This window comes from Clinocottus analis, unplaced genomic scaffold, assembly GCF_023055335.1.
Source record: "Clinocottus analis isolate CAN_PGR_092001 unplaced genomic scaffold, fCliAna1.0.p SCAF_1, whole genome shotgun sequence".
Lineage (NCBI taxonomy): Eukaryota > Metazoa > Chordata > Actinopteri > Perciformes > Cottidae > Clinocottus > Clinocottus analis.
This window is the reverse complement of record NW_027175820.1, coordinates 10,573,001-10,600,819: the sequence shown is the minus strand read 5'-3', so window position 1 is coordinate 10,600,819 and position 27,819 is coordinate 10,573,001. Positions and strand designations below refer to the sequence as shown.

The 27,819-nt window shown below is 38.3% G+C and overlaps 1 protein-coding gene across 2 annotated transcripts in view; it reads left to right on the top strand.

Annotated features, from left to right (window-relative positions):
• LOC137787519 (ephrin type-A receptor 6-like) overlaps window positions 1-27,819 on the top strand; it is a 49,304-nt gene that overhangs the window by 3,241 nt on the left and 18,244 nt on the right. For both annotated transcript variants that reach the window (XM_068580067.1, XM_068580057.1), the window contains exons 2-8: window positions 3,352-3,416; window positions 13,882-14,010; window positions 14,613-14,762; window positions 14,881-15,042; window positions 15,163-15,391; window positions 23,325-23,480; window positions 24,404-24,754. In XM_068580067.1, coding sequence (XP_068436168.1) covers window positions 3,352-3,416; window positions 13,882-14,010; window positions 14,613-14,762; window positions 14,881-15,042; window positions 15,163-15,391; window positions 23,325-23,480; window positions 24,404-24,754 — 1,242 coding nt within the window. The remainder of the gene's footprint in view (window positions 1-3,351; window positions 3,417-13,881; window positions 14,011-14,612; window positions 14,763-14,880; window positions 15,043-15,162; window positions 15,392-23,324; window positions 23,481-24,403; window positions 24,755-27,819) is intronic.

Genomic DNA, 27,819 nt, shown 5'->3' with positions numbered 1-27,819 from the left:
CTATCTTCCTCTGTAAATACAAGGATGGATACAGCATCATCGGTGTTATGATGAGCTGAATTAGATGCTTCTGTTGACTTTTATTACCATCTCATAGAGAAGATAATGATTCTTCCTCTCCCAATGGCTTTCTGAAACCACATCCTGGAAACTGAAAAAAAAAAAAAAAAAAAAGACGAGAGCCCTTATAGAAATGCCTCTGTCTCTAAGGGATCACAGCCAAGTGCTTGCTTGAATATCCTCAGCCAAATACTTCAATAATTTAGGATTCTGCCTAGTTCTTGTATATATATATATATATATATATATATATATATATATATATATATATATATATATATATAGGACACGTTTGCCATTTAGCTCTACACTGATGTCACCCACAGACAGACGCAGCAATTTTATAAAACAACTGCTTAATTAAGAAATATCTATATAGATATATGTCTATATATAGATATACATACACCAACAGACACACGCAGCAATTTTATAAAACAACTGCTTGATTAAGAAAGGCTGCGTATTGAAGAATTTAAAATAAAGTACAGTTAGGTGATGCTTTTTATAGAGAAATCACACATGTCGTGTTCCCACGCCACAACACGATTAGTTGTAATTAGGAAGAGTGTTGGCAATAATAATAAGTAAAATAAATCTACCACAATATGAAGATAAAATAAAAGACCAAACTGTATAATGATGACTGTTTGACTATATATGGTACAAACATTTTTGTTAAGTTTGGTTCAGAACTAAACCTATACACACACTGTTATTAAGATTAATAGCTCAGCAAACACCTCTCGACTGGAGAGTTACCGCATTATGATTGCGGTGGTTTTCAGTGAGCTTTTAGCAACTAAATACCCTTAGCTCATCTTTAGGATTAATTTGTTCATGGACATACTGAACACCTCACTCAGCACGTTTACATATCAACGAGATATCAAAAGATTGACCTCTATATAGATATATACATGAAGTCCTGTAGAAAGGTTACGGACTAGTCTGCTTCCAGACACAATACCCAGACAAGAGTAATGTGATTTGTCCTCCTGATAAGTACTCATCGGCATTTGTCTCTTCTGTGTGTGTGAGTGTGTGTGTGTGTGTGTGTGTGTGTGTGTGTGTGTGTGTGTGTGTGTGTGTGAGTGTGTGTGTGTGTGTGAGACAATCTGTGTATCAAATTCAGCACTATGGTCTTGGGTCATCTATTATTTCCTGGCTCCAAATACAATTATGTTATGACTACATTACCGTGTACATACGTGTGTGTGTGTCTATTTGTGCGTATCAGAGGGACAGACAAACAGACAGACAGACAGACAGACAGACAGACAGACAGACAGACAGTAAAGGGAGTTGGTGGGGAAAGTTTGCCCCCGTCAAACATGACATGGACCATTGCTCATGATTATGAAAGAGTGTTTTTGTAATTTTGTCAAAAATCTATATCTTTCTGTCTTTGTTTCTCTGTCTAGCTCCCTCTCTCCACGTCCTCCTTTTAAACAGAAGCAAGGCCATCGTATTATAATTCTACCCTTAATTACCAGCAGGGGATCATTGCTAAATGAAGTCTCTGTAAATACTGAAGGGGTTCATTTAGTCTCATTAAATTGTATCTTCTCTGGTTATCTGACGTGTTCTTAAAACAGTAGTAACGCCATTGAATTAATCCCGATTTGGCAAAGTCGGGAGTGACAGGTCGACTGAAGATGTGACTCCTTGGTCTGTAGTGTCGACCGCTGAAGTGGGACACACTTTATCGATGGAGATTGTAATTAACTGGGTGTGTGGAGACAAAGGAAATTGCACATTCATCATATCAAATTGGCTCAGGGGGCTTAGCGAGGGGCAGATAATGGCTTTCCTCATGCCTGAGCCGTGACCAGAGTGCAGACAGCTTGAGATTGTTACACTTGTACTTGCACAATGTGCTCACGTTTGCACGCAAAGTAACAAAGTTGTTGACATGCTCAAACAAAAACGCCGCCAAACACTGATGCTGAGATAGGATTACAGTTTTTCAAATTCAGATTGGCTATCTCGAGGCATACATTGAAGACATGTCAAACCCGGCCAAATCAGAAAGGACGCCGTTTAAGTTGCAAAACTAGGCCTTTTTGATGGAAGTGTCCCAGTCCACACGTCTGTTATTTTTACACTTGATACAAATCTTTGGCCTGATGTTGTTTAGGCTGAATTTGACCACACACTTAACCCAAAATGCAAGTATGGTTGAAGTGACCAGGACTGTCCCTCATTATAATATATGTCTTGTCTTGTTTTACTTTGGTGCCTGTGTGATTGTCTTTCCCTCCTTGATGAGTTTCACCTGTTGCTCGTCAGCCTTGCTGTCACCTGTCGCTCGTTTTCTCCCTCCTTTGCTTGTGTATTTTTTTCCCCCATTGTTTGCCAGTTACCCGCCTGCCTTTGGACTTATTGCTTGTCAGCTTTTTTCAGTCTCTCGGTCCGTTCGCCTGTGTGTAAAACAGGAAACTGTTCGGATCCCTAAATTCAGAGGGATCATCCAATATTGGCATATTTATGAAACCCTCTTTCTCTTCTTGGAAAGACGGAGCATTCAGACACAACTCTTGGCCAGGCGTTCATACTCCTGCACCAGGTACAGGAATCCCTATTTGTTCAGATACTATGCCCCGACCAAAGATCCATCCTGACCCTAATGTTTAACCTCAACCAGGTGTTGCCAAGAAAGGCTGTGGGATACACCATTACAAAATCTTTGGCTTTTATATCACGTGACAAAACGATATCAATTGGCTCAAGAGTGAACTTCAGTTCTCTGAAGACTATGATACGATTACTGAACGGGTTGTCGGCATTCATAAAGGTTGGCTGTATTTGCCTTTTATCTTTCCCCTTTATTCATCTCTGACTTATCTTTGATGTCATGAAGCGCTGAACACTCCTGACCTCTGAGAGGCAGAGTACTAATCTCCCAGACTTCCAGATGGAGGGCGGATCTGTGTTAGTGTTGGTGTTGTCCTGGACTTTCCTAAGAGCTGTTATTTCATAGGTGGTTGAATCTGATAAGGTCTTTACAGCTCCATCAGCTTCTCATTGACAGCTTGATAACTATTATCTGCATTCTCCCATTTGGTCACTTCCATTTCAGAGGTTGGGCAGTTTTAAAATTCACTCTCCAACCTCTCTCACTCTCTCTTTGCTCTTTCCTGTCACTCTTTGTGCTTATGCTGTCATTCTCCAACTTTTCTTCTACATTTTACGTGACTTTCTATTACCCCACTTTCTCTCTCTCTCTCTCTCTCTCTCTCTCTCTCTCTCTCTCTCTCTCTCTCTCTCTCTCTCTCTCTCTCTGTCTAGTGGTTCTGTTGGACACTACGACAGTGCTAGGAGAGCTGGACTGGAAGACCTATCCTGTTAATGGGGTGAGTGACATTAGCATCTCTTAGAACAAGAATATTGACTTTAGCAGTTTGGGGATTTTGTAAAAAAGTTACTAAACATACAAACTTGAATATAACCTGTCAATAAATACATATAAAAAATATACGCAAAAATTAAATTACATGAAAATTTGATGTACTATATTTATTTATTAAGTAGAGAGTATCTTTGACTGTAACATTCAAACTGTCCTAACCGACAACACTGTATCTCCAAAACTGATCCCTTCAGCCTGAGTAGTCAAAGCTGCTAAAGTCAGATACAAGCAGACGACAGTACCTTGGGTCTCATTAAAAACATAACCAGCAGGTTACATATTTTACATGCCAACCTCCCTGACAGTAGTTCAACCAATGTGCCATCCATTTGTTGGTAAAAAATGTCTGTATAAAGGTTAAAACCTTGTGTGGTTGAAAAATTAACCGTGTTCAAGATGTTCAAGTTACATTTAAATGTTTCAACAATGTTTCAATGCTTTATTTCAACAATCCACCAAGTCATTGTAGATTTCCCCGCTGGGGGACTATTAAAGGAATATCTTATCTTATCTTTTGAATTATGCTGTGAATGTAGATGAGCATTGATGTTTGACGTCTAGGCCCTGACCTCACCAACACAAGGAAGCACCAAGCACAGCACAGCAGGGAGTTGAAAGACTTAACAAGGCTTTGATTCATTTTAATGGGAAGCTGTTTAAAGGAATGATTCACTCCCAAAATGAGCATTTGCATATCAATTACTCACCCTGTGTTACCTTGAATTCTTGTTTTTCTGGCATGCCTCCATGATGAACAAAGGATAAAAAGAAAAAAAAACTAGGAAAGTTCTTGATGCATTGAAGTAAATGGTGGCCAGGTTCAACAATCGCAAAACTATCTCAGCACTTCCCAAACATATGCATCTTTGCTAAAATAGTACTATTTAAAACATGTTGGACTTCCAAGTACAAGTAACACACCTGCGCAAGCCCGAGACATGCAGAAGTGATCTAAATAGTGAGGTTTTGAAGTAGATGCATGTGTTTTGTAAGTAGTGAGCAAACGTCTGCATAAATAAGACTTTACTGCACTATTATACTGCAAGAGTTGTGTGCAAGCTTTTAGACGGATGTTTAATTTAATGTAAGAGTGAAAGCGGAGGTGTTTTTTTAAAAATCCTACACATGTGTCTTTGTTTCAGAAACCCAGATACATCCTTATCTTACTTTTGAGAAACCAAAATGTGTGATTCTGCTTCCACAAAGGGAAACAAGAACAGTGTGGCATGTAAACACCCTATCCAGCTTCAGGATGTCTGGCGGCTGTCTGTAAATGCAAGTCTTTGACTCGATTGAAATAGTAATTAGCCGAAGATACAAACAATGTGATGATTAAAACCCTTTATAGGTCACTCATTGAAATACTTTGAAATTTAAAATGTCAACCCTACAGCGCTATTGGAGGACATCATAATACTGCTTTACTGTTCTGATATTTAAAAATATATATATATTTTTAGGTTGAAAAGGAACATCCACCAAACTACCATATATGGTTCCTTGCTCGTTTAGTGGAAACAAAATATATTAAAAAATGCAAGAAATAAATTAAGATAATCCTTTATTAGTCCCGCAGTGGGGAAATTACAGGATTATAGCAGCAATTGCACACAATATACACTTAATGTTCTCGCTGTGGGTGATCAGTACAAAGTCAGGGTCTGCCACATCGTCATCTTCATCTTCAACATCATCACTGATGGCAGGGTTGGCTGGCACAAAAACAGTCTGCCTCCTCTTGCCATAAAAAAGATGAGCAGTCATATCCTAACAAAATAAACACATTCAATAAAACAACTGTTATAAGGTCATAAACATACATACATTCTAGTTCAACGTAAAAGGGGCGTATGATCATATACGATGCCTACGTTTTTCATGGCGTAATTTCACTAATTTCACTAAGTCATCCACAAAAAACATGCACGTAATCACTTCGTGCATCTATTCAAGCATAACGTGTGAGTTTCAGCAACTTACCATGGTTAGTTTAGTTGTTTGATCCATGATTGTAGACTGCACAACCGTCTCGGTCCAGGAAAAAGAGAAAGTTTACTGCGCTACAGGTCTTTTCTTATTGGTGAAATTACACAAAGACGGGTGGTTTGACATACAGTTTTCTTTGCTGATTGGCAGGGTGAAGACCATGTGTTTGTTGGATTTATTGAGCTGCGGGAAAGACGTCATATGTACAGGGTGTGGAAGTGACCATATATGGTTACGAGAATGATAAAGGGTTAACAATATCATGGTCTGCATGTTGACTAAGATCAAAGCCTGACACCAGGATAAACTGAGGATACAGAGAATTTCATCTCTTCTTCCTACTATATAACTGGAAGTAGGAAGTCAAAGATTTAACCGGTGGTTTCCAACCGCTTGTAACCCTTTAGAAAACTCTTTACAAAACAGTGACTGTTTGGATCTGCATGTATGTGAGTTGTTTGCAGTTAAACCAAACAGACATTTAACTTATCAGATGGTGTCATTTAAGTTACTGTTAAAGGACCAACAAGGGTTAACTTATTCATTATTCCATAAAAAAAACAACAAAAGAACAAATCACAGGTTTCTACTGCAGAATATTATTTACTTGTCTTCTACCCCATTAATCTCATCTCAGGTTTATATGATCTAATAATATCAGTATAGAAATTAACTGTAAAATGGTGCTTACCCATGATTTCAGTAGTATTCAAAAAAAAATACTAAAGTCATATAAAAGTCACAGGACTGTGTGGAGACAATCCCTCAATCATAGATCTGAATGTGGAATTTTATAGCTTTAAGTATGATTTTGAATGAAGGACTTGTACTTGTAAAGGAGCACTGTTCAATGGTTGTACTGGTACTTCCACTTAACTACAATATCTGAGTTTAATAGGGTTCATCCTGAGTGCATTACATGCCTTTGTAGACAGAGGGATTAGAAATTTGGATGAAGTTAGTAACGAATGATCAGGGATATGGATAACTGGGTTACTCGTCCTTTTATAAACGTCACACCATGAATATAATTAAGGATAAGATGGACTCGTATCAGCTGTGTGCATGGAAACACTCCAGACCTGAAAGGCTGGATATCCACAAGTGTCTTGTGATGTGTTTAACGTTGACCAGTTTGAGCGTTACATCATGAACCCTTCAGGCCGTATTACAGCTTTTAACATGAATTTCATGCATTATTGATACAGATGAGTTCAGAAGTTTAAACATTGCTGGCATCATGTTAGAATAATGCATTTTAAACATTCATCCTGTGCTTTCCCTTTACCTCAATGTTATTCAGAAACATTCACTTAAAATCTGAATAACAATACACAAACTATACTTTTAGAGACCATTTCTAAAATATAAAGGCAGAATAAATCTCCTAAAACACACAGATCTTGACATAATGATGCCTGGGTTTCTCCGCTGGTGTTTTTTATCAAACACATGCAACAATGTGTATATGCAATGAATACAGATTTGATCTCGCCTTTAGAACATCTAGATATTAGACTAATTTAATTATGGCATATCAGTCTTACAGGGCTAAGCCTGAAGGGAAAATGCTGTAGATTTCATTCTTACAAATATTTCAGCTGGGACTGCAACCATCAGCAACAACAATAATGTCTCCGTGCTGTTGTCGTCTAATTTGGGACACGAGGTGGTGGGGCGACTGTTTGTGTTTTCAGGCTATTATTAAAAGTGTAATAAATCCTTTGGAGCAAAACCAATAAATAGTAGCAAAATACTGAGATATTTTCAGGGCCAAATAGCAATATTGCAACATTTTCTCTCCCTTGCACATTGCCTACACAGGTTTTTGCTATGGGAAGTCACAACGAGATTATTTGTTGAATAAAAAACACGACGCCACCACCCAGATTCACGTCGAATCAATAATTCATTACTACTACAGAGATTTAATGATATTTTCATAATATCTCTCTGTCTCTTTTCCCCCAAGTCTGACAATGACAAATTGTCTTATTTTAATCAAAACCTAATACCTCTCAGCCTCCACCATTGTTGGTATACCATAGTATCTCTGTGTGCATTGTAGGTACAAGTGTGTGTGTGTGTGTGTGTGTGTGTGTGTGTGTGTGTGTGTGTGTGTGTGTGTGTGTGTGTGTGTGTGTGTGTGTGTGCGATGACCTGATGTATTGTTTAACACTTCAGACTAGAATTTCACCTAAAACGGAATTTCTTAAGTTATTTAATTATTTAATTATAATTCATATAATTAATTTGTAGATGACCAATGTGAGTGTCCAAGGGGAAAGGATTTTGTATGTTGCCGAGATTGTAAAGTCTGCTGACGATCCCAATTATCATCCACAGATAACGATGAAAAAAGCAAATGTATTTTTTTTTCACAACGTGTTTCTTATTCTCAGATATAGAGACATGCACTGTAATCAACCAGTGTCAGAATTAAGTACGATTTATTATAATTATTATACGTACGTGGTATTTAAAAAATAATATATTTAAATTGAGCATCCATCAAAAAATCTTTAAAATAATGTTATTTAATAGTTATAAACTGAATTGTATATATACTATATTAAATCAGACACTGATGGCACAGCGTTGTGTATTACATGTTTTTTTTTTCCACAGGAAAATGCTTTGCAATGGTCAGGGTGTACCTGGCTGAAAGGTAGGCATTTGGCCTCAATAGGTTGAGGCCAAATGCAAAAGCTCCCCTGTAGGGTCTTAGTATTGTACGGCATTAAAAGCACTTTTCCCCTATAAATGACACCTTTTTTTTGCTTCCTTTATTTTGCTCTCCCCTTTCTCACAGTTCTCCCACTGCCACCACCCGCAGTGTGGTTTAATAAGATACATAAGCTATGAGTCGGTGAGGAAAGGTAACTAAGTGGTAAAAGCAGTCATTGTGTGAGGCAAAAGTAAAAAGTACTTTGGCTGACTTGTTTGTCTGTTTGTTTTGAACTTAGAAATACATTTCTAGTCACACTTTCTATCGCGTTACTTCCACCAAACTTCTCAGAGAAATAAATAGTGAAGATATATTTCATAATGACGCTAAATGATAAGCTCAACCACCAAATTGAGTGATAGGTCAATTCCATCTATTTTCTTTTCAGCGATAAACAGCCTACATAGCAACTTTACATTGACCAACTTCAGTGGCAGACTGGTTGTACCCAAGTCAAACATTGTGCATCAGCATTTTTTACGAGTTTCTAATAATTTAGAATTATGTGGTGACTGCCACAAATAAATCAACTATAAAGAAGTTATAGAAACACAGATTATTAAAAGTGGTATTGCAATACATGACCAATTTTCAAAAGGCAAAGGACAATCAAAATGAAGTGACATCATAATTAAACATTGACAACTTAGATGTGTCAATGTCAATTAAGTTAAAAGCACTGATCATCACATTATTATGTTCATACGGTGTGTTCCATGACAAAAAGGATTCAAAAGGATTTTAATATTGTATTTGTGTAAAATTTGCATAGTGCATGCAAATGATGTTGCAAAGGCTCAAAGAGCAGCCAACTCACAAATCCCAACATGGTGTGCAGTCCTGCATCAAACAAGCTGATCAGTTCATTAGTTCACGAGGCATGTTCAAATCAGACAGACAAAAATATGTTTGCATTAGTGTTTGCAAAAAAAAGTCTCCAAACAGCAGAAGAAAACTGGATATTTTCCTCCATGCATGAGTGATTAGCACCGTCCCCTCTTAACACACTTATCACTGCAGCCACAAGTGCTCATCCTCTCAGCACTTCTACACTATTGTAATATGGCTGCCATATGGAACTGATGTAAACTGAGCAGCTGCTGTGTCTTTCCACTTCAAGTCTGATGATAGAATCAAACTCTTCACGTAAATGAGCATCTATGAATCAGTAATGACCTTCCATGATTCTCCCACTCATCTTCAAATCATCATCGGTATGCAGACTCTGTAGTCACTAATTGCTGTGTTGCAAACTTTGTTAAAATCACTTTAGATGTGGAGTGCGACCGAACAAGCTAAAATCATTAGGACACTTCATAGGGGCAGGTCTAATTGTAGTGTGAGTGTCGTTGTGTTGATATGAGGTGTTTTAATTGCTTTTTGGATTAAGTGAGGACATTTTAACAAACACAAGGGTCACAATGCCAAACTAATTATGGCCCAAAATGTTTTTTTTGCATTAATCATAGTTTTTGGTATTTCATCACAGGTGCAGCCTCCACACTAAGTAACAGTGAGCAGGTCAGTTTCAGAGAACCTGATATTGTATTCCCATATCGCAATATTAGTGTTGGTTTAATACATTAATTAGTCTCACACCTTGTACTCAAAACCTGGTATCTGTCTGCTACAGTCTGCTAAGCTCGGGGCTAATAGGCAGAGCGATTAGTAGGTGCATATCTGATTGCCTCAGAGAGCGTGGGCTGCAGCTCATCTTTCAAACTCTGGGCTTGCATTTGTTTTCTCTGCTCTGAACCATGCCACATCCCAAGGGGGCATTTAGAACACTGAGGCACACAGAGTGACAAATTACCATTTTCTCTTGTTTGTATGCATAATGGAACTTCAATTACTTAATGCTGATCTTATGCAAACCAGGAAGACTGTTTTCTGTAAAGATACTATGTTTCATGAGGAACTGAAATTATTAAATATAAAGTATATAATGTTGGAGAAATGCCTCACAAGCGTGTGAGTCTTAAAGCTGAAAGTTACATTTCTTTCTGTGACTTCTAAAGCATTTCCACTTTTACACACCAGCAGAAAATCTCAGATATGACAGGTTGACTGGCATGTGACAGTCCACTGCACAGGCCTCACAGTACAATACAAGACTGATCCTCACTTTTCGAACAGAGATGAGATTTGCAGCTATGCTAGCGGCATGGCTGTCGGGATGGCAATGTCGGTCTGTCAGTCGGTCAACCATTTTCCTGTTGGAAATAACAGCTTTCTGATGTAGCCATGGGATTTGCTGTGAATATCCAAGGTCCCTCGGGAATAAATGTTAATGGCCTCTAGCACCACCAGCAGTCAGCCAGATGATTATATGTAAGAACGTTGAAGCCCAGACTTTTCATGTAGGTTCATCATCAGGCCAAAGTTTTAGCTCAACCAATACTTTGGATTATGACCAAATACCTGAACGACTATAGACAATCCCATCAGCCTCAGCTGTAATCTGCTAATTAGAAAATGTTTGCATGCTAACAAGCTAAACTAAGATAGTAAACACTATCATCTACACGCATTGAAAGTATGCATGTAGCTCAAAGTATCACCGCCAAAAATGTTTTTTTTTCAAGATCGTTATAAAAACAACAGGCAAGCAAACATTAGAACACTTACTTCTTGCTCTGACTATATAACAAAGTATTTGAATTAAATGACTGTTATGTAATTAAATATATTATGATCAAATACCAAGAAGTTGCCCCTCAAGTTCCAACAGCAATGATTACTACCTCAGAGTCCACTTATCATAAAGGCACGGGCACAGTATTATTGTCTGGCTGGAGTTCCAATTGAAAGAGGAAGTGATTATGATTGATTATTCATTAGCCACTGGGTGTCTATAGAGCTAATTTAGATAGCTTAATTATTATTAGATTAATTGCTTTTGCACTGTACGCTCAAGTCAAGGTTAAAGTGTTATTAAACAATTTACATTTGAAAACACTCCACCTCAGTTGTTTCAATTTTCCCCACACAACTCTCATCTACCTTCTTTGGGTCTATCTTTGTGCTACACCTTTAATCATTAAGAACTGTGTTTGTAGGTGTGTGTGTTCTAAAATTACCAAGTGTGTGTGTGTGTATATATATATATATATATATATATATATATATATATATATATATATATATATATATATATATATATATATAAAAATGGACTTATCCTCGTCTTCAGTCACCTGTATCATGGAGAAGAATAGAAAAGAAACAGTAAATGGAAATGTTGAATCATTTAGTCTCTGATACTAACAATACAAACATAATTTGTATATTTATATTTATAGCCTATATTTAGAATTAACTGGCATTTGGTTCAAACACTTGACATTGTACATTTTTTGATAATACACCTTAACATGAGCTGATGCCATCTTTTTACGCAGCGTGCACCCACACAACAAAACAATTAACTTCAAAAAATGTATGCCGCTAATGTATTTGCAGAGTGGGACGAGTATGTCGTAGAGATAGCATGAACTTCCTCGACCGTTACTTTCTGAACTTTCTCTTCATGTCAAACGAAGAGGAATGTGGGAACTGAACTTCAAGGTAAGAGTATAAAGTTCAGTAGTTTGTTAGATACTGTAGTCTCTACAATGTTCATATTGTTGTAGAGGATTTGTGAAATTTGAAGCTTGCAAGTAGTTATAATACAGTTTCTTCTAGTTTAATTTAAACCCACTGTTGGCAAATGGCTTTAAAATAATTGTTTCTAGTGTCATTTGAAACTACATGTCTAAATACTTGTTTTTTTAAGCTAACATTAGCAAGTAGTCGGCTACAAAATAGTTGTACGGTATGTAAGGTATACATCAATATTGATTATTAAATATCAATTATATATTCTTTTGTTTCTCTGTGTACACAGCTCGGTCCCTCACCTCAAGGAGCTCAGATTGAAGACAGAGTTGGGCTTCCACAATGCTGAAGTGTTTCCAGCCTGGTCCATGGTGGTGGCTCAGTGAGAACTGCCAACAAGTCAGGTGTAAAGTTGACAATGGACTGTGAGTAAGCTAGACGCCTGCAGCACAGCTTACCTTCGGCTTTGGACTGCTCTCTCTTCTACCCTTCCCCCTTAACCAGGACAAGCACAGATATGTCATCTTTGGACTTTAGCATATTTATATGATAATAAACTGAGTTTAAAACCTTTCATGTGGTGTTTTCTTTTGCACTTCGGTGAGACTAGTTGGTCAAATCCAGAATGTGAACACCACACTTAAAAATACAGACGCTGTGTTAGAAAATGTGAAACAATTTACCTTTGTGGCTTACTAGGTCCAAGCTGTGCCTTACGAACCTGTACTTCGTTGTCCTTCTATTGTGGAGTCGTCAGGGTAAAAGTATTAGACTCGCACAAAGATGCGACAGACCAGGGTCTTGATTTTGAAAGTTTCTATTTGATACATCACAGGTCTGTACAGACCAGGAACCTATTTGTAAATGTGCTTAGAATTCACAAGTGCAAATGTTTTCATAATTGTTTAAGATTTACATGATACTTACTCGAATTGGGATCCCCTCAATGGAGAGCTGTTCTGTCGCTTTGTCCAAATTCAAGAGCTAGATACTGGCAAGGAAGCATTTCCAGACCAAAGTCATTGCAAGAGGCTGCCATGATGTCCCCTTTAGAGGATTTCTCCAAATGTGGTCAAGATATGTCCTTATTTGGTCCACATTATGAGGACACAACTCATGTAGTCGTCACAGCCCTCAGTATACCATGATCCATTGTGCACCATCACTTGTTTAATGGAGCGTTAGAGTGATCCTTGTTAACTCCCTAAGGGCTGCATGCATCCTTTGGAGAATCCAGTCTCTGATGGTGACAAATGCTTCAGCTGACCTGATCACATTGTAAAGAGTGCGCTGTTGTGAGCATTTCATCTATATTAATATGATAGAAATACTTGAGACGTAACCAAAACAAGCATTGATTTGCAATGTTCCAATGGTTGGTTTAATCATAACTTAGGGAATTAATTTCCTTTAGTTTCCAGTGAAAAAGATAAAAATGACAGCATGTTGACATATAAAAAGCACATCCAAGTTCTCCGTTGGATCTCATGCTCTTGAGATATAATTTATGTCCAGCTGTGTAACTGAAACAATCTCAGCTGCCCATTTGTTGCCAGAGGAGGTGTGAGGAAGAAGTTCTGTCAATACACGTTAGAGCTTTTGAAGCTCCGATCATCCCACCGTTAAAGCGGAGCAGACAAATGAGAGCGTCTGGCTGATGCAACACCTTGAAAACATTGGTGAAACTAACTCGGTGTCTTTCAAACGTCATGTTTTCATAGAAATTAAGTTTCACTACATGCAATATATGGTTTACAGTTTCTTATGGAGCGGATCTAAAACCTTAAAAGTGGAATGTAATGTGAAACCAGATCATTCATGGGTATTGGAAGCTTCAAACTGAGTCATTACTAATATATGTTCTACTAATCTTTAGCCCTTTATACATTAATACAACACACACTGAATAACAATAATAATAATAATCATTTTAGTCACTCACATGAATCAATAAATTATGGTTTTCTTAGAATCAGTTCACCCAAATGACACGTTAATGGCATAGTTTTCATTTTTCAGATTGTAGGCAAACAACTTATTGATTAAATACTCTGTTGGCATATGGAAATTAATATATTTGCTTCCTATGTTGTTACAGTGGGATGCTATCACGGAGATGGATGAGCAGAATAGACCTATTCATACCTTCCAGGTTTGCCACGTAATGGAGCCAAACCAGAACAACTGGCTACGGTCTGGATGGATCCAGCGGCAGGCTGCACATAGGGTCTGGACCACATATCACTTCCCTATGACACATTTTACATTGCAAGACATTTGAATACATTTAAGTATAGTCTTGATTCAGGACCTTTTGTATGACATTGTCTCCAGGTTGGCAAAGTCTCATGGGAGGGGGAAATGACAGACGGATGTATTGAGAAAAAAAACAAAAACAGGATTTCACTCTGATAGAGAGGATTCCATTGAAGTCAATACAGAACTGTGCATGATAAGTCAAATATGGTGCAGTATTTCTTCTTGCTGTTTATTATGTCTGAAACTGAGTTGTACGAGCTTGGGTTGGGCTACTGACGTCTGGTCCGATTTTTGAATGACTTATGTGTATTTTTACATTTGTTCAAGTTGTATTTTTTTTTACTATTACTTGTTTGTGGTTTTATGCTGTCTTTTTGACTATTTTAATTACTTTATATTACTTAATTTCTCTGATTCTTGCACTTAGCAGATTTTTGTATAAGATGTAAACACACCCCTATCGTTGGTCAGACAATATGTAGAGCTCACTGCAAAATGTTTTATAGGCCTGTATTTGAGATGTGATATGAGATTGAGATGACTTATTTGTTAATCTATATTTTAACTCAGGTATATGTGGAGCTGCGTTTCACACTGAGAGACTGCAACTCCATTCCTTGGGTGTCTGGCACCTGTAAGGAAACCTTCAACCTCTTTTACCTGCAGACAGAAGAACCGCTCTCTGCAGGGACACGCTTCCGGACTACTGACTATGCCAAGGTTGGTTATCAGAGCCGCATCATGAAATTAAAAAAAGTTATCTGTTAAGCTACTCGTTTGATTTCGTAACAATGAACTTTCCCAATAAGGTGTTGTTGTTGTTGTTGTTTGCTTCAAGGTGGACACCATAGCGGCAGATGAGAGTTTTACACAGACAGATCTTGGAGATCGGGTTCTTCGCCTCAATACCGAGGTCAGGGAGGTGGGACCGGTGACACATCAGGGGTTCTACTTAGCCTTCCAGGATGTGGGAGCCTGTATTGCCCTTGTGTCCGTCAAGGTCAGTGAACAGAAGTGGTGCGACTTGTGTTCATATAAACTACAGCCATGAACTTGTCAATCAAATTTCCTGAACAATACTGGAAGTGGTTCAACTTCCTGGTTTCCCCTTTCCTTAAAGGTGTTCTACAAACGCTGCCCATCCACTTTAAGGAACCTGGCAGCATTTCCAGACACTGTGCCACATATGGATTCATCCTCTCTGGTGGAAGTAAGGGGCGCATGTGTGGAGAATGCAGAAGAGAGGGACACACCCAAATTGTACTGTGGCGCCGATGGAGACTGGCTGGTACCCCTGGGCCGCTGTGTCTGCAGCATTGGCCACGAGGAGATGGATGGCTACTGCCGGGGTAAGAAGTGTGTTGGTGTTTTTACTCATTGTAGAGCAGAGCAGTGAACTAAAGCTGGCGATACAGAGAAGGAATCAAATGGTGAGAAGAAAAGAGAAGAGAAGGCATTGACATAACAGATCTCCAGGGCCTCCCCAGTCCTCTGCAGCAGTTTGAGTTTACAGAACCGCTATTCCCTGCTCTCATTCTAAGATCCTGCATCCTTGTCTGATCCTCTCAATCTTTCTTCATCTCTTCACAGCTCTGCCATTGACCCTCATCATCTTCTCTCCTCTCTTGTCCACTTTGCGTTGCTTCACTTACATGCCCCCGCACCTCTCCTTCTTTCTCCCTTCTTGTCCCTTTATTTGCTCTCTTTTCATTAGTCCCTTTTAATTCTCACTCTTGCTGTCTCTCATCGCCTTCCCTTTCTGCTATGAGACCCTCAACAATGTGGATAAGAAGAGATTAGTGTATGTCATCCAGGATTTTCATTTGACATTTAAAAATGGCTTTTATGAGAAAGCTTCTGGACTCTTTCAATTATTTGGTTCAAATAGGAATGGCATTTCTTTTAATATCAAGCTGTGTTGGCTTTCTGCTGTATGTCAGTTGTTGTCTTGATGAATATCATGCTGTGGTAGATAAATGCTAAAGTTCACCCACATAGCATTTACATAAACACTTAAATCAACAACTGTGGTAAATAACACAAAGCTTCTGTGAAGATCTTTTTTTTTTTAGGATGCCTCTAATTAGTCGTATCAGCATTATTGAAATATGGACTTTTGTCAGCAAAACAGATTTTTTTTTAAAGGTAAAGAAACTGTTGTTCCAGATAGTCTTTGGCCTGGTTTCCCAATTAGACTGTGCAGTCGGACTGGGGGCTAGCTGGCTAATTGCCTTCATTTGTTAGTTTCACAGCTAATTTTGCTTGCACCTAGTCTTTTTTAAAACTCCCTCAACCCTCTCTTTCATTTACGAAGCTCAGATTTGCTGTTGTAATTAAGGCAGGTAAATGGAGCCACACTGCATGATTACAATTGAAGTGCAAATCCTGTTACTTGCTACAATTTGCAGACTTACAGAAGTCTCAGCTGGTTGGGGGGGAAATCATGTAGTACCCCTGTGGTGATATGGTAACTCAGGTTATTACAGAGAGAATTCCAACAGTCATTAGTACAGTTGATATGTGGGGCAGGCTGTAATATCTCCTTTATTTGCTCTGTGGGTGTAATTTTTATTTTTATCTTTTCTGCGCTTCGTATTTATCCTTTCTCTCTATTGCTCTCAATCATCTCAAAGATGTAGTTAAACAACACAGAAGCCTGTCTGGAGAGATTACTGATGAGACGGCATTTTAAGGAACAGCACTCTTGTGGTGTCCCTCGTACATGTCTTGTCCTGCATCTATATTCTCCTGGTTCCTCCCCTTTGACAGGAGTTGCCGCTCTCGATTGTCCTGTAGCTGCAACAGTGTCTAGGGGATCTTGACAGTCGCTACAATGGATGTGTCAGTAACTCATGTAGCAGGAATCCACTTGACACTTGGAAAACAATGTGCACTTGTCTATTTATTTGCTCATATGTACTGCATGCTCTTTGACCTAATACAGATTATATATATATATATATATATATATATATATATATATATATATATATATATATATATATATAAACACACACACACACACACACACATTATATTGCTAATGTATTAAAATGTCTATTTTCAGATAATCCAGGAGAACTAAACGGCTGAAAAATCCACTTATTGTATCACATTTATATAAAAATCATGTACTCTATTATTGCCAAAAACAATTCTGCTGTTGATTTGTAAGACAGTTCACAATGGTCTAATACAGCCAGAAATATAGAGGACAGCAATCACAGTATTAACGCTACAGCAAACATTCTGACAGTTGACAGATCTCTATCGTCTCAGTACATATCATCCTGTTGACCCAACTGGAACTGATTTCAAGGAGATTTGAGGATGATCGGCCGACACAACCAGCTAACTCTTCACCCATACTCTTGATATTCGGTATCTCTCAGACCTATTTTGTCAACAGTAAGATAATTGTTATATAATACCAAATATGTAATGCAACACAATAATACTGTAACTAAATATGCATACCTACATTATAGTCTCTGTTATACTAATGCATGTAAATAAAACATAACAACTGTTGTGAGGCCAACAGTGTGTCTTCAGATTTGACGTAGCTTGACCAGCACTTTCCTCTTCTTTTTGTGTCTGCTAAAAAATTCCCAAAGTTATCTCTGAACTGGACATGAACTTGTTGTCTCACTGTGTCTGAAAGAACACAAGCATATTTCCCAAAATGTCTGTACCTTTCAGATTCAGCCAGCTCTGAAATACTGTTGTAGCATCGTGGGTAAAGGAAGCCAGAGGTACTGCGCTAGTGTTCTGCTGTGCAGGAGTTATAGTCGGGTTCAGAAAAGCCAGGTAACATTTATTGAGTTTGATCTGCTATGCAATTCTCAAACTGCATCTTTGAACTCATTAACATTCACTGAGAAGAAGTGATCGATAGTAACAACACAATATGGCCTTGCAATTAATGATTTATGGCTTTAATTTGTATTTTGCAGCGTTCCTGCAGAGCTGTAATGAAGATGTGCACTTTGCAAGTTGTTGCAGGAAGTTTAGGCATGAACTTTCGGTGACTTCTGCTTTCTCCTCGTTTTCATTTTGGAACACTGCTTCAAAGGGTACTGTGATCAAAGCTGTCTGAGAGGCAGCATGGGGAAAGAGCAAAAGAGGGAGAGGGAGAGAGAGAGAGAGTGAGAGAGTGTGAGAGAGAATAGGGAAAACCCCAGCGCTCCCAAATATAAGCAGAGCTCTGCGCGAACACGTCCATCTTTCCCTCCCAGCTGCCTAAACAAAGGCATCAGCGCTTATCAAACCCTTCTTTCCACCCCAATAGCATTCTGCCAGACTGTTTTGACATCTCAATCGAGTGTTTTATTATTCCATTCCTTTCATTCAGTGTCAGCCACAAGAGGATTACTCAGATATAGGCTGGTTATATCATGACCTAGATAAGGCAACATCATAGTGCTAACGCTATTTGTTCCACGCTCTTTCGTCACACAATTCTATTCAAAGGGAGGCTGTGAATTGTGGGCGAAGCTAATAGAGACGTCTCTTTTTAATTTGAATCAGAATAAATATGCAGACAAAACCAAAAACCTACCAGCAAGCTAAGTGATTACGCAATGACTAAAAAATATTCCATATAAAAACGCTTTGTTTCAGCAAAACCTTTTAATTGATCATTTTGCCAGTTAACACCTCTCGTACGTTTCACGAAGTCAATGTGAAAACAGATCAGGTTATCGTCTTACTGTGAAGATGAAGGATTACTAGAGACTTTCAGATTCACATACTTTAAAGTCCATCGGTGTTCTCGCTTTTATTTTCGTCCTCTTGACCTATCCGTGTCAGAGTTCTCCAGAAATTGCCAACACTTAGCTTGCTCGATGATGACCTCTGCTGTCTCAAGACACAGGATTGATCAGGCTGGAAAAGTCCAAACTAGTGACCTTGAATTCAAGTAAAGTGGAATGAGAAATGATGAAATCAATACGTTCCCTTCGCTGTACGTGAGTCACTGTTCCCCTCCTCTGTCCATTAAGGACTGTGTTTACTCTGGCCGCTAACGCAGCCCAGCCAGACTAGAGCATCACTCATTCTCTGTGAACTTCCATCTGCATATCAAAGCTGAGAGTCCAGGGTAAACATAGTCTCTGGCTCCATCTGTTTCTGACAACGTAAAGCCAAGAAAAAACTTCCAACTCGAGACACCTAAACAAATCCAAATATCTTGGTTGGCATGTCTTTAATTTCCTGCAAATGTTCAGTTGATAAACCTTCTTTGTAGGATATTTATTAAAATTGCATGTATTCTTTACTGCTACTGTTCACTTGAAGCCAAAAGTTGAATCACTGCAAGGTGTTTAGATAAGTGTATTTGTTAAGCATCTCCAATCAATTTCTGCATAGATCCAACTACTGTGCAATTTAAAATGAATGACCTGTAATTATGAACCCATAGATAATCAACCTGCAGTTGCCTCTTGGCTCAACAGAGCTTTACAGCATCTTAAACGTCATTATTTTGGTTTTCCAGCCTACAACTTTAACATTCTGATTCACTTCCTGCTTTTATCAGCAATGTTTTCAGCAGGCAAGCAGCTGTTTTAAGGGAAACCCACTATACACTACCATCCCCACTTGTTGAACATATATATATATATATATATATATATATATATATATATATATATATATATATATATATATATATATATATATAATTATAATTAGTATGATTATTAATAATAATATTAATATGTTTTAATCCATTATTAATCCCACAGTGGGAGAATTATTCTCTGCAAAAAACACAGATGGAAGAGTCTCAAAGTTGGTCCATTTTGTTCCAATGTTGTTGGGGCGGTGGGGCCCGATCATTTTTTTGTACATGCGTTTTTGGACATGTATTTAATGTGTGTTTAATTGTCATTTTTCTTTTAGTTGTACTGTGTGCAACGGCTTGGAGCCCAAGGCAAATTTCCCTGCGGGATATGCATATCTATAACATATCTCCTTTGGTAGTGTAACATAGGAATATTTATTTTGTGCCAATACTGCTCCTTGAATAAGAATACCTTCCATGACAAAAAGCCAAACAGCTGATAGGGTACAAATTGGATGTCATTATGAGCCTGTGTGTGCATATGCGTATGTGTGTGTGTGTGTGTGTGTGTGTGTGTGTGTGTGTGTGTGTGTGTGTGTGTGTGTGTGTGTGTGTGTGTGTGTGTGTGTGAGTGTAGGAGGGAGGGGGGCAGGGGATGTTTTCAAAGTTTTTGATAGAAATAGTGCTATGAGCATCGTAATTGCTTTTTGGTGTGGATCTTGCTTGCCAGCGAACACCGCAGAGCAAGGAGCAGCTGGAAATTCAAATGACTCTGTGTGTTTGTTGCCTTTGGCAGAAGCTCAACATAGGAGGAAAGTAATATCCAAGTGACTGAGGTGCCTCAAAAATTGGAAGCTGGGTGACAAATTACTCTTCCCATTAAGAGCTAAGCAGCAATGAGATTTTGGCGAGGATATCTGTCAGTGTGTCGATATTTCATCTCATCCCTTTTAAATATCTTTATACTCAATTAGAGTTTTTAGATTTGTTTTCCTTGTATATATTTCCTTCTTACATATTTCATTTTTATTCTACCTTGCATGTCATCCCTCATTTGTGGTTTCAGTCAAAACCACTAAACATTGCTTGATTTGATAATGCAATGACCTTTGACCACTACGTTTCAAGGATAGAGATTAGCTCTATAGAAATCACATTAAAATGGATCAACAATTAGTCCATTAATGGTGTCATCGTCTCAAATATATAGATGAGTGGAATTCCTCTGTTTTATATCATTTTAAGTTCATAATTTGTTTGAGTTTTGGACTGTTTGATTTATCTACAAGAGAAAATAACTGTTAGTTGTGACTAAATCTGGTGGTGGCGTAAAGGCAGAATTAGCAGTGAAACTTCCTGGTGCACTGTCGTGAAAAGAAGCAATATCAGGTTAGCAATTTGTACATCTATTTTTTAACTTGAGGGGTCTTTATATGCAATTTATAAACCCCTGCAAGTCAATCAAAAATGAGTATATTCATGGTCAGTGTCGGGCTTAAAGTTATATTGGCAGTGATACCGTGATTATAGTTTCAGATTGCTTGGAACAAGCGATGAGATCCATTCCACAAACTAATATGGGATTCATCATTGTTGAAACATATTGAAGGTCAAAGCTGAACAAGATCAATCTCTGTGGGACAGCAACACGGGAAGATGTATTCAAGACACTCCAATGTGTCTTTTCTCAGGCTGATGTGACCGCTACTCTTCTATAGCCGGTCTCCACACAGTGAATTGTATTATCAATTGAGTTAACAACTGAGGTGTCGATGGCACTCTAACAAGTTTCTAGCCTCGGGTAGACTCACATTACAACAACCTAGCCTGAGGTAGGAAGCCTTTTCCTCATTCAACCTGTGCTGTCCCACAAGTCTCCGGAGCTGATAAACATGTAGATGCTTGAGATACTGCATCAGTCCGCATTATAACCTGAGGGATTTAGTGTACCTACAACTACTGAATTTATGAAATCTTAATCTCCATTACTGCATGCATATAAGTGACAGGAACAATTTAATTTAATTTACTTTCAATTTACCAGGATAGTCAATTCAATAACAATAATGTCTTACTGCCCAGATACTGGGTAGCAGCTGGACATCACACATGCGGGTTATTCAAAAAAATCAACATAAATATTATACTGGTGATGTCTCAATGCAGACAATAATGCATCAGACCATAACATATTTAGGTTATATGGTCTCTGTCTCTGATGATGTGAGGAAGAAAATAAGCAACTGTGGCTCCCTACTTATTGTTATCGTGGAGAAAATATTAGAATGCTGAAATGATAAAATCACCCCCGGCTGTCTGCCATGAAGTCTTGATTGAATTTCATTACACTGTCTTATATCTGGCATATTTATTTGGTAATTCTGAAATTGTTATCCAACCCACACATATATTCTCATACAAATCTCTCTACAAAAATCATTTCCAGATTCTCAGAATATTATATAATCACACTATTAGTTTTTTATGTCTCTCTGCTGAGATAAGTCTGGGGAGAAGGAGGCAATCTGCAATGGTTTTGTCATCTTCTGATAAGCCTTAAGGGAAAGAGCGAAGCAGAAGACAGCAGGAGGATGGATGGGAAAAGGAAGAATATTGGAAAGAAAGGACTAAAATTAAGAAAAGGTGAGATGTGTGGCAGAGCAAAACAGTTGAAGAAAAATTGGAGAGATAAGGAAAGCAGAGTTTGTTGAATAGATGGGGAAAAAAGGCAATGGAAAGGTCAAACAGGAGAGAACTGGAGGAAGTAATGAGGTCGAGAAGTAAACCTGGGTAAGGGTGGGAAACTGCAGAATACCAGGTAAGTAGATGCAGGTTTTAGTCTGAAAGCAGACTATAATTGCTTTTTTTAATAATACATTATTTGTATGTTAATAGCTTTTCTTAACATACCAGACCAACAATACAACTTTCCTTTGTGGGGTTCCAGAGTATTTCCCACAACGTGGTGTATACAGTATCCAACGGCTGAGGTGAGGACGAGCCTTTCGTAGTATTGTCATCCGCTCCAGTTCATTGCCTTTCGGGAAGCTTGCTAAACCACAATGTCTTCGTTTATGTTTTTGTAAAAATTGAAGGTGAAACTGCGGCTTTGGCAAATTTAGAAGGCATCCGTTTGGGAACTAGTTACTAACTAAAACACTTGGACTAATTAACCTCCTGTCAAGTAATTTGTAAAGTAATGTTTTCAGTAGCTTTTTCAAGTGATTCGTGTTTGATTCATGCTTAATTGTTTTTAAGCATGGCCTTTTCTATTATTCTTGACGACTTATGGATCGTAACAGGATGTCTGACATAAACAACCATTTTCTGTTCAGCCTATTTTATTTCACAATTAAAGTACCTACCATAGTAATTCAGGAAATGCCTATTTGCCCAAACTTGTCCACAATGAAAGCAAATGGCTGTGCTGTGGGAGAAAGGGGGCATGACATGTGTTACCATTTGTTAGACTGGACAATGAACAGCACCATAAGCATGGTTCACAGTAAGCCATTAAGGGATGACAGTGATCTATTGTCTCGATACCGATACCTGGGCTTTGGATATTGACCAATACTGTGTAGCGATCTGGTACCCATGTTCAATTAATAATTCCACTGCGTGGAAATGACTAAAATCATTATTTTATGTGTAAAACAACTGGCACCTGGCTTGACTTAAACAAGCTTCTTCCTGTCCCTCTCTTTTTTCTCCAGCTTGTAAGCCTGGCTTCTTCAAAGCATATGCTGGGAACACTGAATGCTCCAAGTGTCCTCCACATAGCTCCAGCCATGACCAAGCCGCCACCGTCTGTCACTGCGACAAAAGCTTCTACAGAGCTGTCAAAGACTCCTCCGCCATGGCTTGTACAAGTTAGTAAAGTAGTTACTAAAACTCTCTTCCAGCAGGGACATTCTGAGTTCCTGTTTGCATGTCTGTGATTTTTTTTTAGCTAAATTATGATGTCTCTCATATATAGGCCGACGACATTCTGACAGTAGCATTCATGAAATTGCCAAGTATCATGCAGAGCACTATGGAATTTTACCACCTACACTGACCACTACGTACATATTCAAAGACTCACTCACTCACTCACTCACTCACTCACTCACTCACTCACACTAACTAACTTCAGTTCTGATCACTTTGTCAAACCAGACGTTGTAATTTTAATTTAATTGGAAAAACATCAGATCTGTGTATTATCATGACAATTGATACACAGACTGTTAGAATAAAATACTGCAAAATAGATTTGAACACCAACCATCTACACACACACACACACACACACACACACACACACACACACACACACACACACACACACACACACACACTTCTATACACACATCACGCTACAGATTCACAATATTGCTGCTAAAGGTCCTTTAATTGACAGACTGTGGTGAACATGTGCCCAGTTCAGCTTCATTCACTAGGTCAGATGAATGGTGTATTTGCTGTATATATAATACTGATTATTGCATGCAAACCATGATTTTTGCACGGTAGTATTCCACACATTCCACAAGTACAGTGTTATTGCGACACATTTCGTCATTTTTTGGTAAGTTGTAGACACACTTAGTGACTCTCCCAGGAGGGATCCAGAGTCTGAAAGGGCACCGGTGATCATAGATCATGTCTTTTGGTTCTCTCTATTTAATCAGGCAATAATCAAACCCCTCTACATTTGAATTGCAATATTTGCACAGTATCTGACAAATCAGTGATCAGTGAGTTATCATTGAGTAATCTCTTTCTAATTGCCTTTACTCTCTCTCTTCAGGGCCTCCGTCGGCTCCCCGGAACCTGGTCTCATTGATCAATGACACGGCTCTCTTCTTGCAGTGGATGCCTCCTAGTGACACAGGAGGCAGGAAGGACATCACTTACAACATCCTGTGCCAGCGCTGTGATGGAAGAGACAGCGACAGTGCTGTGACACAGTGTGAGCCATGTGAGCCAGACCTGCGGTTCATCCCACGGCCGCTTAGTCTGACCGGTACCTCTGTGGCAATACTAGATTTTGCGACGCACGCTAACTACACCTTCCATGTGGAAGCGGCAAACGGCGTCTCTGGGCTGGGGGTGTCTGCACGCTCGCTTGCGAATGTTACCGTCAATACACGCCAAGCTGGTGAGTTGCAGAGTTTTTTGTTCACTTCGGTGCGACGTTTCAGTTCTGTTTGATTCGCTGTCTTCAAATCCAACTGGGACAATGATGACAAGCAAATGTACCACAGAATTAAAGGGGTGGATTATGTTGATATTCTTGATTTGGATAAGATTGACAGTGAATTACTAATTTCATGAGTGCTTGAACATATAATGGATTAACTGATTAATCCATTATCAGACAATTAATTGTAAACATTTTAGACATTTTTTTTATAAAGCAAAAAGGCCAAGCAATTCTATGTTTCTTGTCACTGTAATTTAAATACCTTGGGTTTTGATACGTTGGTTGTGCAAAAAAGCAAATCCGAGATTTTACAATGGGCTCCACGGTCTTATTTGAACACTATTTTCTGATTAAACTATGACTTTAAATCATATTTGAAAGACTGATGTTGGAAAACAGTCACGGCCATGAATTTTATTATTACAGAAATCCATTTGAAAACATTTTGCAGGAAAATAGTACATGGTCAGCTACAAAATATTGGGACACATTCATCATGTTAATACTGCTGGCATGGGCAAAACGGCCATCTGGAAAGGTGGGAATTTTCCCAGTGGACCATTCAGCCGGTTGGATGGCAGGGAGCCAAGCAAAACCGATAAAAAATTGTTTACACGAGCAGGTTACTTCTTTTACATGTTTATCTTTCTGCTTTCCAAAAATATCTGCTACACCTACAGTAACTACCTAACAGTAATACGGTGCTTTTTAAAAAATACTGAAATGATACAGGCTGTCCACATTTGACTTTTTGGGGCATTTGTCGGATGTGGACTGGATGTGAGGAACCAGTTTAGGTCGAATGCTTCCAGTCACTTACATGAATTGTGATTACTGGTGATATGTCTTCTGTGTTTAATCAATTAATCTGTATCTCAAAGCTTTGAGTTAAATTCAGTACAATAGTAGCTGTAGAGGTTACACTCTTGACTGAGTTGTTCCTAGGATTCTTTTGTTTCGTTTACAAAACATCTGAAGTTTATGTATCACATTTGTTGCCCTTCTGGTGGACAGATAGTTGAGTAATCAAACAAGTAATATATATATATATATATATATATATATATATATATATATATATATATATATATATATATATATATATATATATATATATATATATGTCTATGTGCTTGCTTGACATATACCAATGCTGTAGTTACATAATACTTGATTATTAGTTCATAAATACGGTGTTTGCTTGGCAGTAGATTGAGATATATATGCTACAGTAACAGGAACCTTCATTAATTCTACAGCTGGATTTTCCTTTCTCCCTCCTGAGAACCCTGTCTTTTTTCAGTCTTTATCCTCCCGTCCAGCGTGATGTTTAAAAATGTGAAGCACATCTCTGACTCTTGAATAGCTGACAGAGCCATTATTACCGAAACCTAGTCCTAATTAACACTATCCAGCAGACAGAAGATCAACTACTGTAGATGTCCTCAAGGAATCACTGAGACCTGAGTGTTCTAGAGGCTACTGGATCCTGCACCTCATATTTTAAGGGCAAGAATGTTGATTGCATAATTGATGGAAAAGGCTGAATTGAAGGAAGGAAAATAAATGGATTAATACATTATACTGGGATGTATGTGCATGACATGTTGATAAGAAGACAGTCACTTATAAGTAGATCAGATATAAAAAAAAAAGAGGAGGGAATTATCTGTGCTAAATCGTGTTTGGGTGTGATAATAGGCTGCCATAATTGCAGCAGTTAGATTGTTGCGGTTTGTCATTTGTATTTTTCAGACTGAAAGGAAGTGCCAGAAAACATACATATCATACAACATGTTATCATATTTCCCACTATTTATGATCTTAAGACAACAAGCTGAAAGTGTAGTCTACCATTACACCCAAACTGTATTCTCAGCCTCATCCTTTATTAGAATGCTTCTGAATGCTAACTTTTGCTAATCAGCCAAATAGAATTATTGGTTAAAAATAATATGTTGACCTGATGGTGGTGCTTGAGCCCCAAAGTCATGGGGGAGGGCGGGACAGGACATGAATGGACAAATTGCATGGCAATCAATTTATGGTCTCTGTCTCTGATGATGTAAGGAAGAAAATAAGCAACTGTGGCTCTCTATTTATAGTTATCTATGACTAAAATCAACCCCAGCTGTTTGCCAGGAGGGTTTGAATGAATGTCATTACACTGTCTTATATCTGACATATGTATTTGATAATTCTGAAATTGTTACCAAACCCACACATATATTCTCATACAAATCTCTCCGCAAAGATCATTTCCAGATTCCCAGAATATTATATAATCACCCTATCCATTCCATCCATCCATTATCCGAGTTATCCTCTTTAGGGTCGCGGGGCGTTGGAGCCGATCCCAGCTGTCAATGGGCCAAGGCAGGGTTCACCCTGGACAAGTCGCCAGTCCATCAGACTACTATATAATGAATAATGTATCTAATATAATTATAATCACACTATCAGTGTTTTATTTCTCTCTACTGAGATAAGTCTGGGGAGAAGGAGGCAATATGCAATGATTTTGCCTTGAGGTTTAGATATGCCTTCTATATCTTTGTTAAATTAAAAAACATTACCATTTCTTCTCATTAAGTTATTATAATTTTCTCTTTTTTTTGGTATTTATTGGCTTTTATTCAAGGATTTAGTACAGTTGTGTTTATACTCAGTTTCTCAGGTAATATGGAGTGCGAAGGTATCGATGATCATACCACCGTCATTCAAGAGAAATTAATTCAACAATTCAGTCAATTTACATCAACAGTCATTTACTGTGGCTTCACTACTAGTATGTATTAAAAACTATTCAATATGCAAAGTATTATTTTTAGAAATGTTTTACTGATAGGCTGTCATCATACCATGGAAACCAGATGTCAGCAGTGTATGTGTCACTTCAGACACATCTCTCTGACAAAAGCAGCTCGACTGACGGGAGGAAGTTGGAATGCAAAATAATCTGTGTAGAGGAAGAGAAGCAGCCTGAGGGGATGTTTCCATTAGGATGTTCAGAATGGATT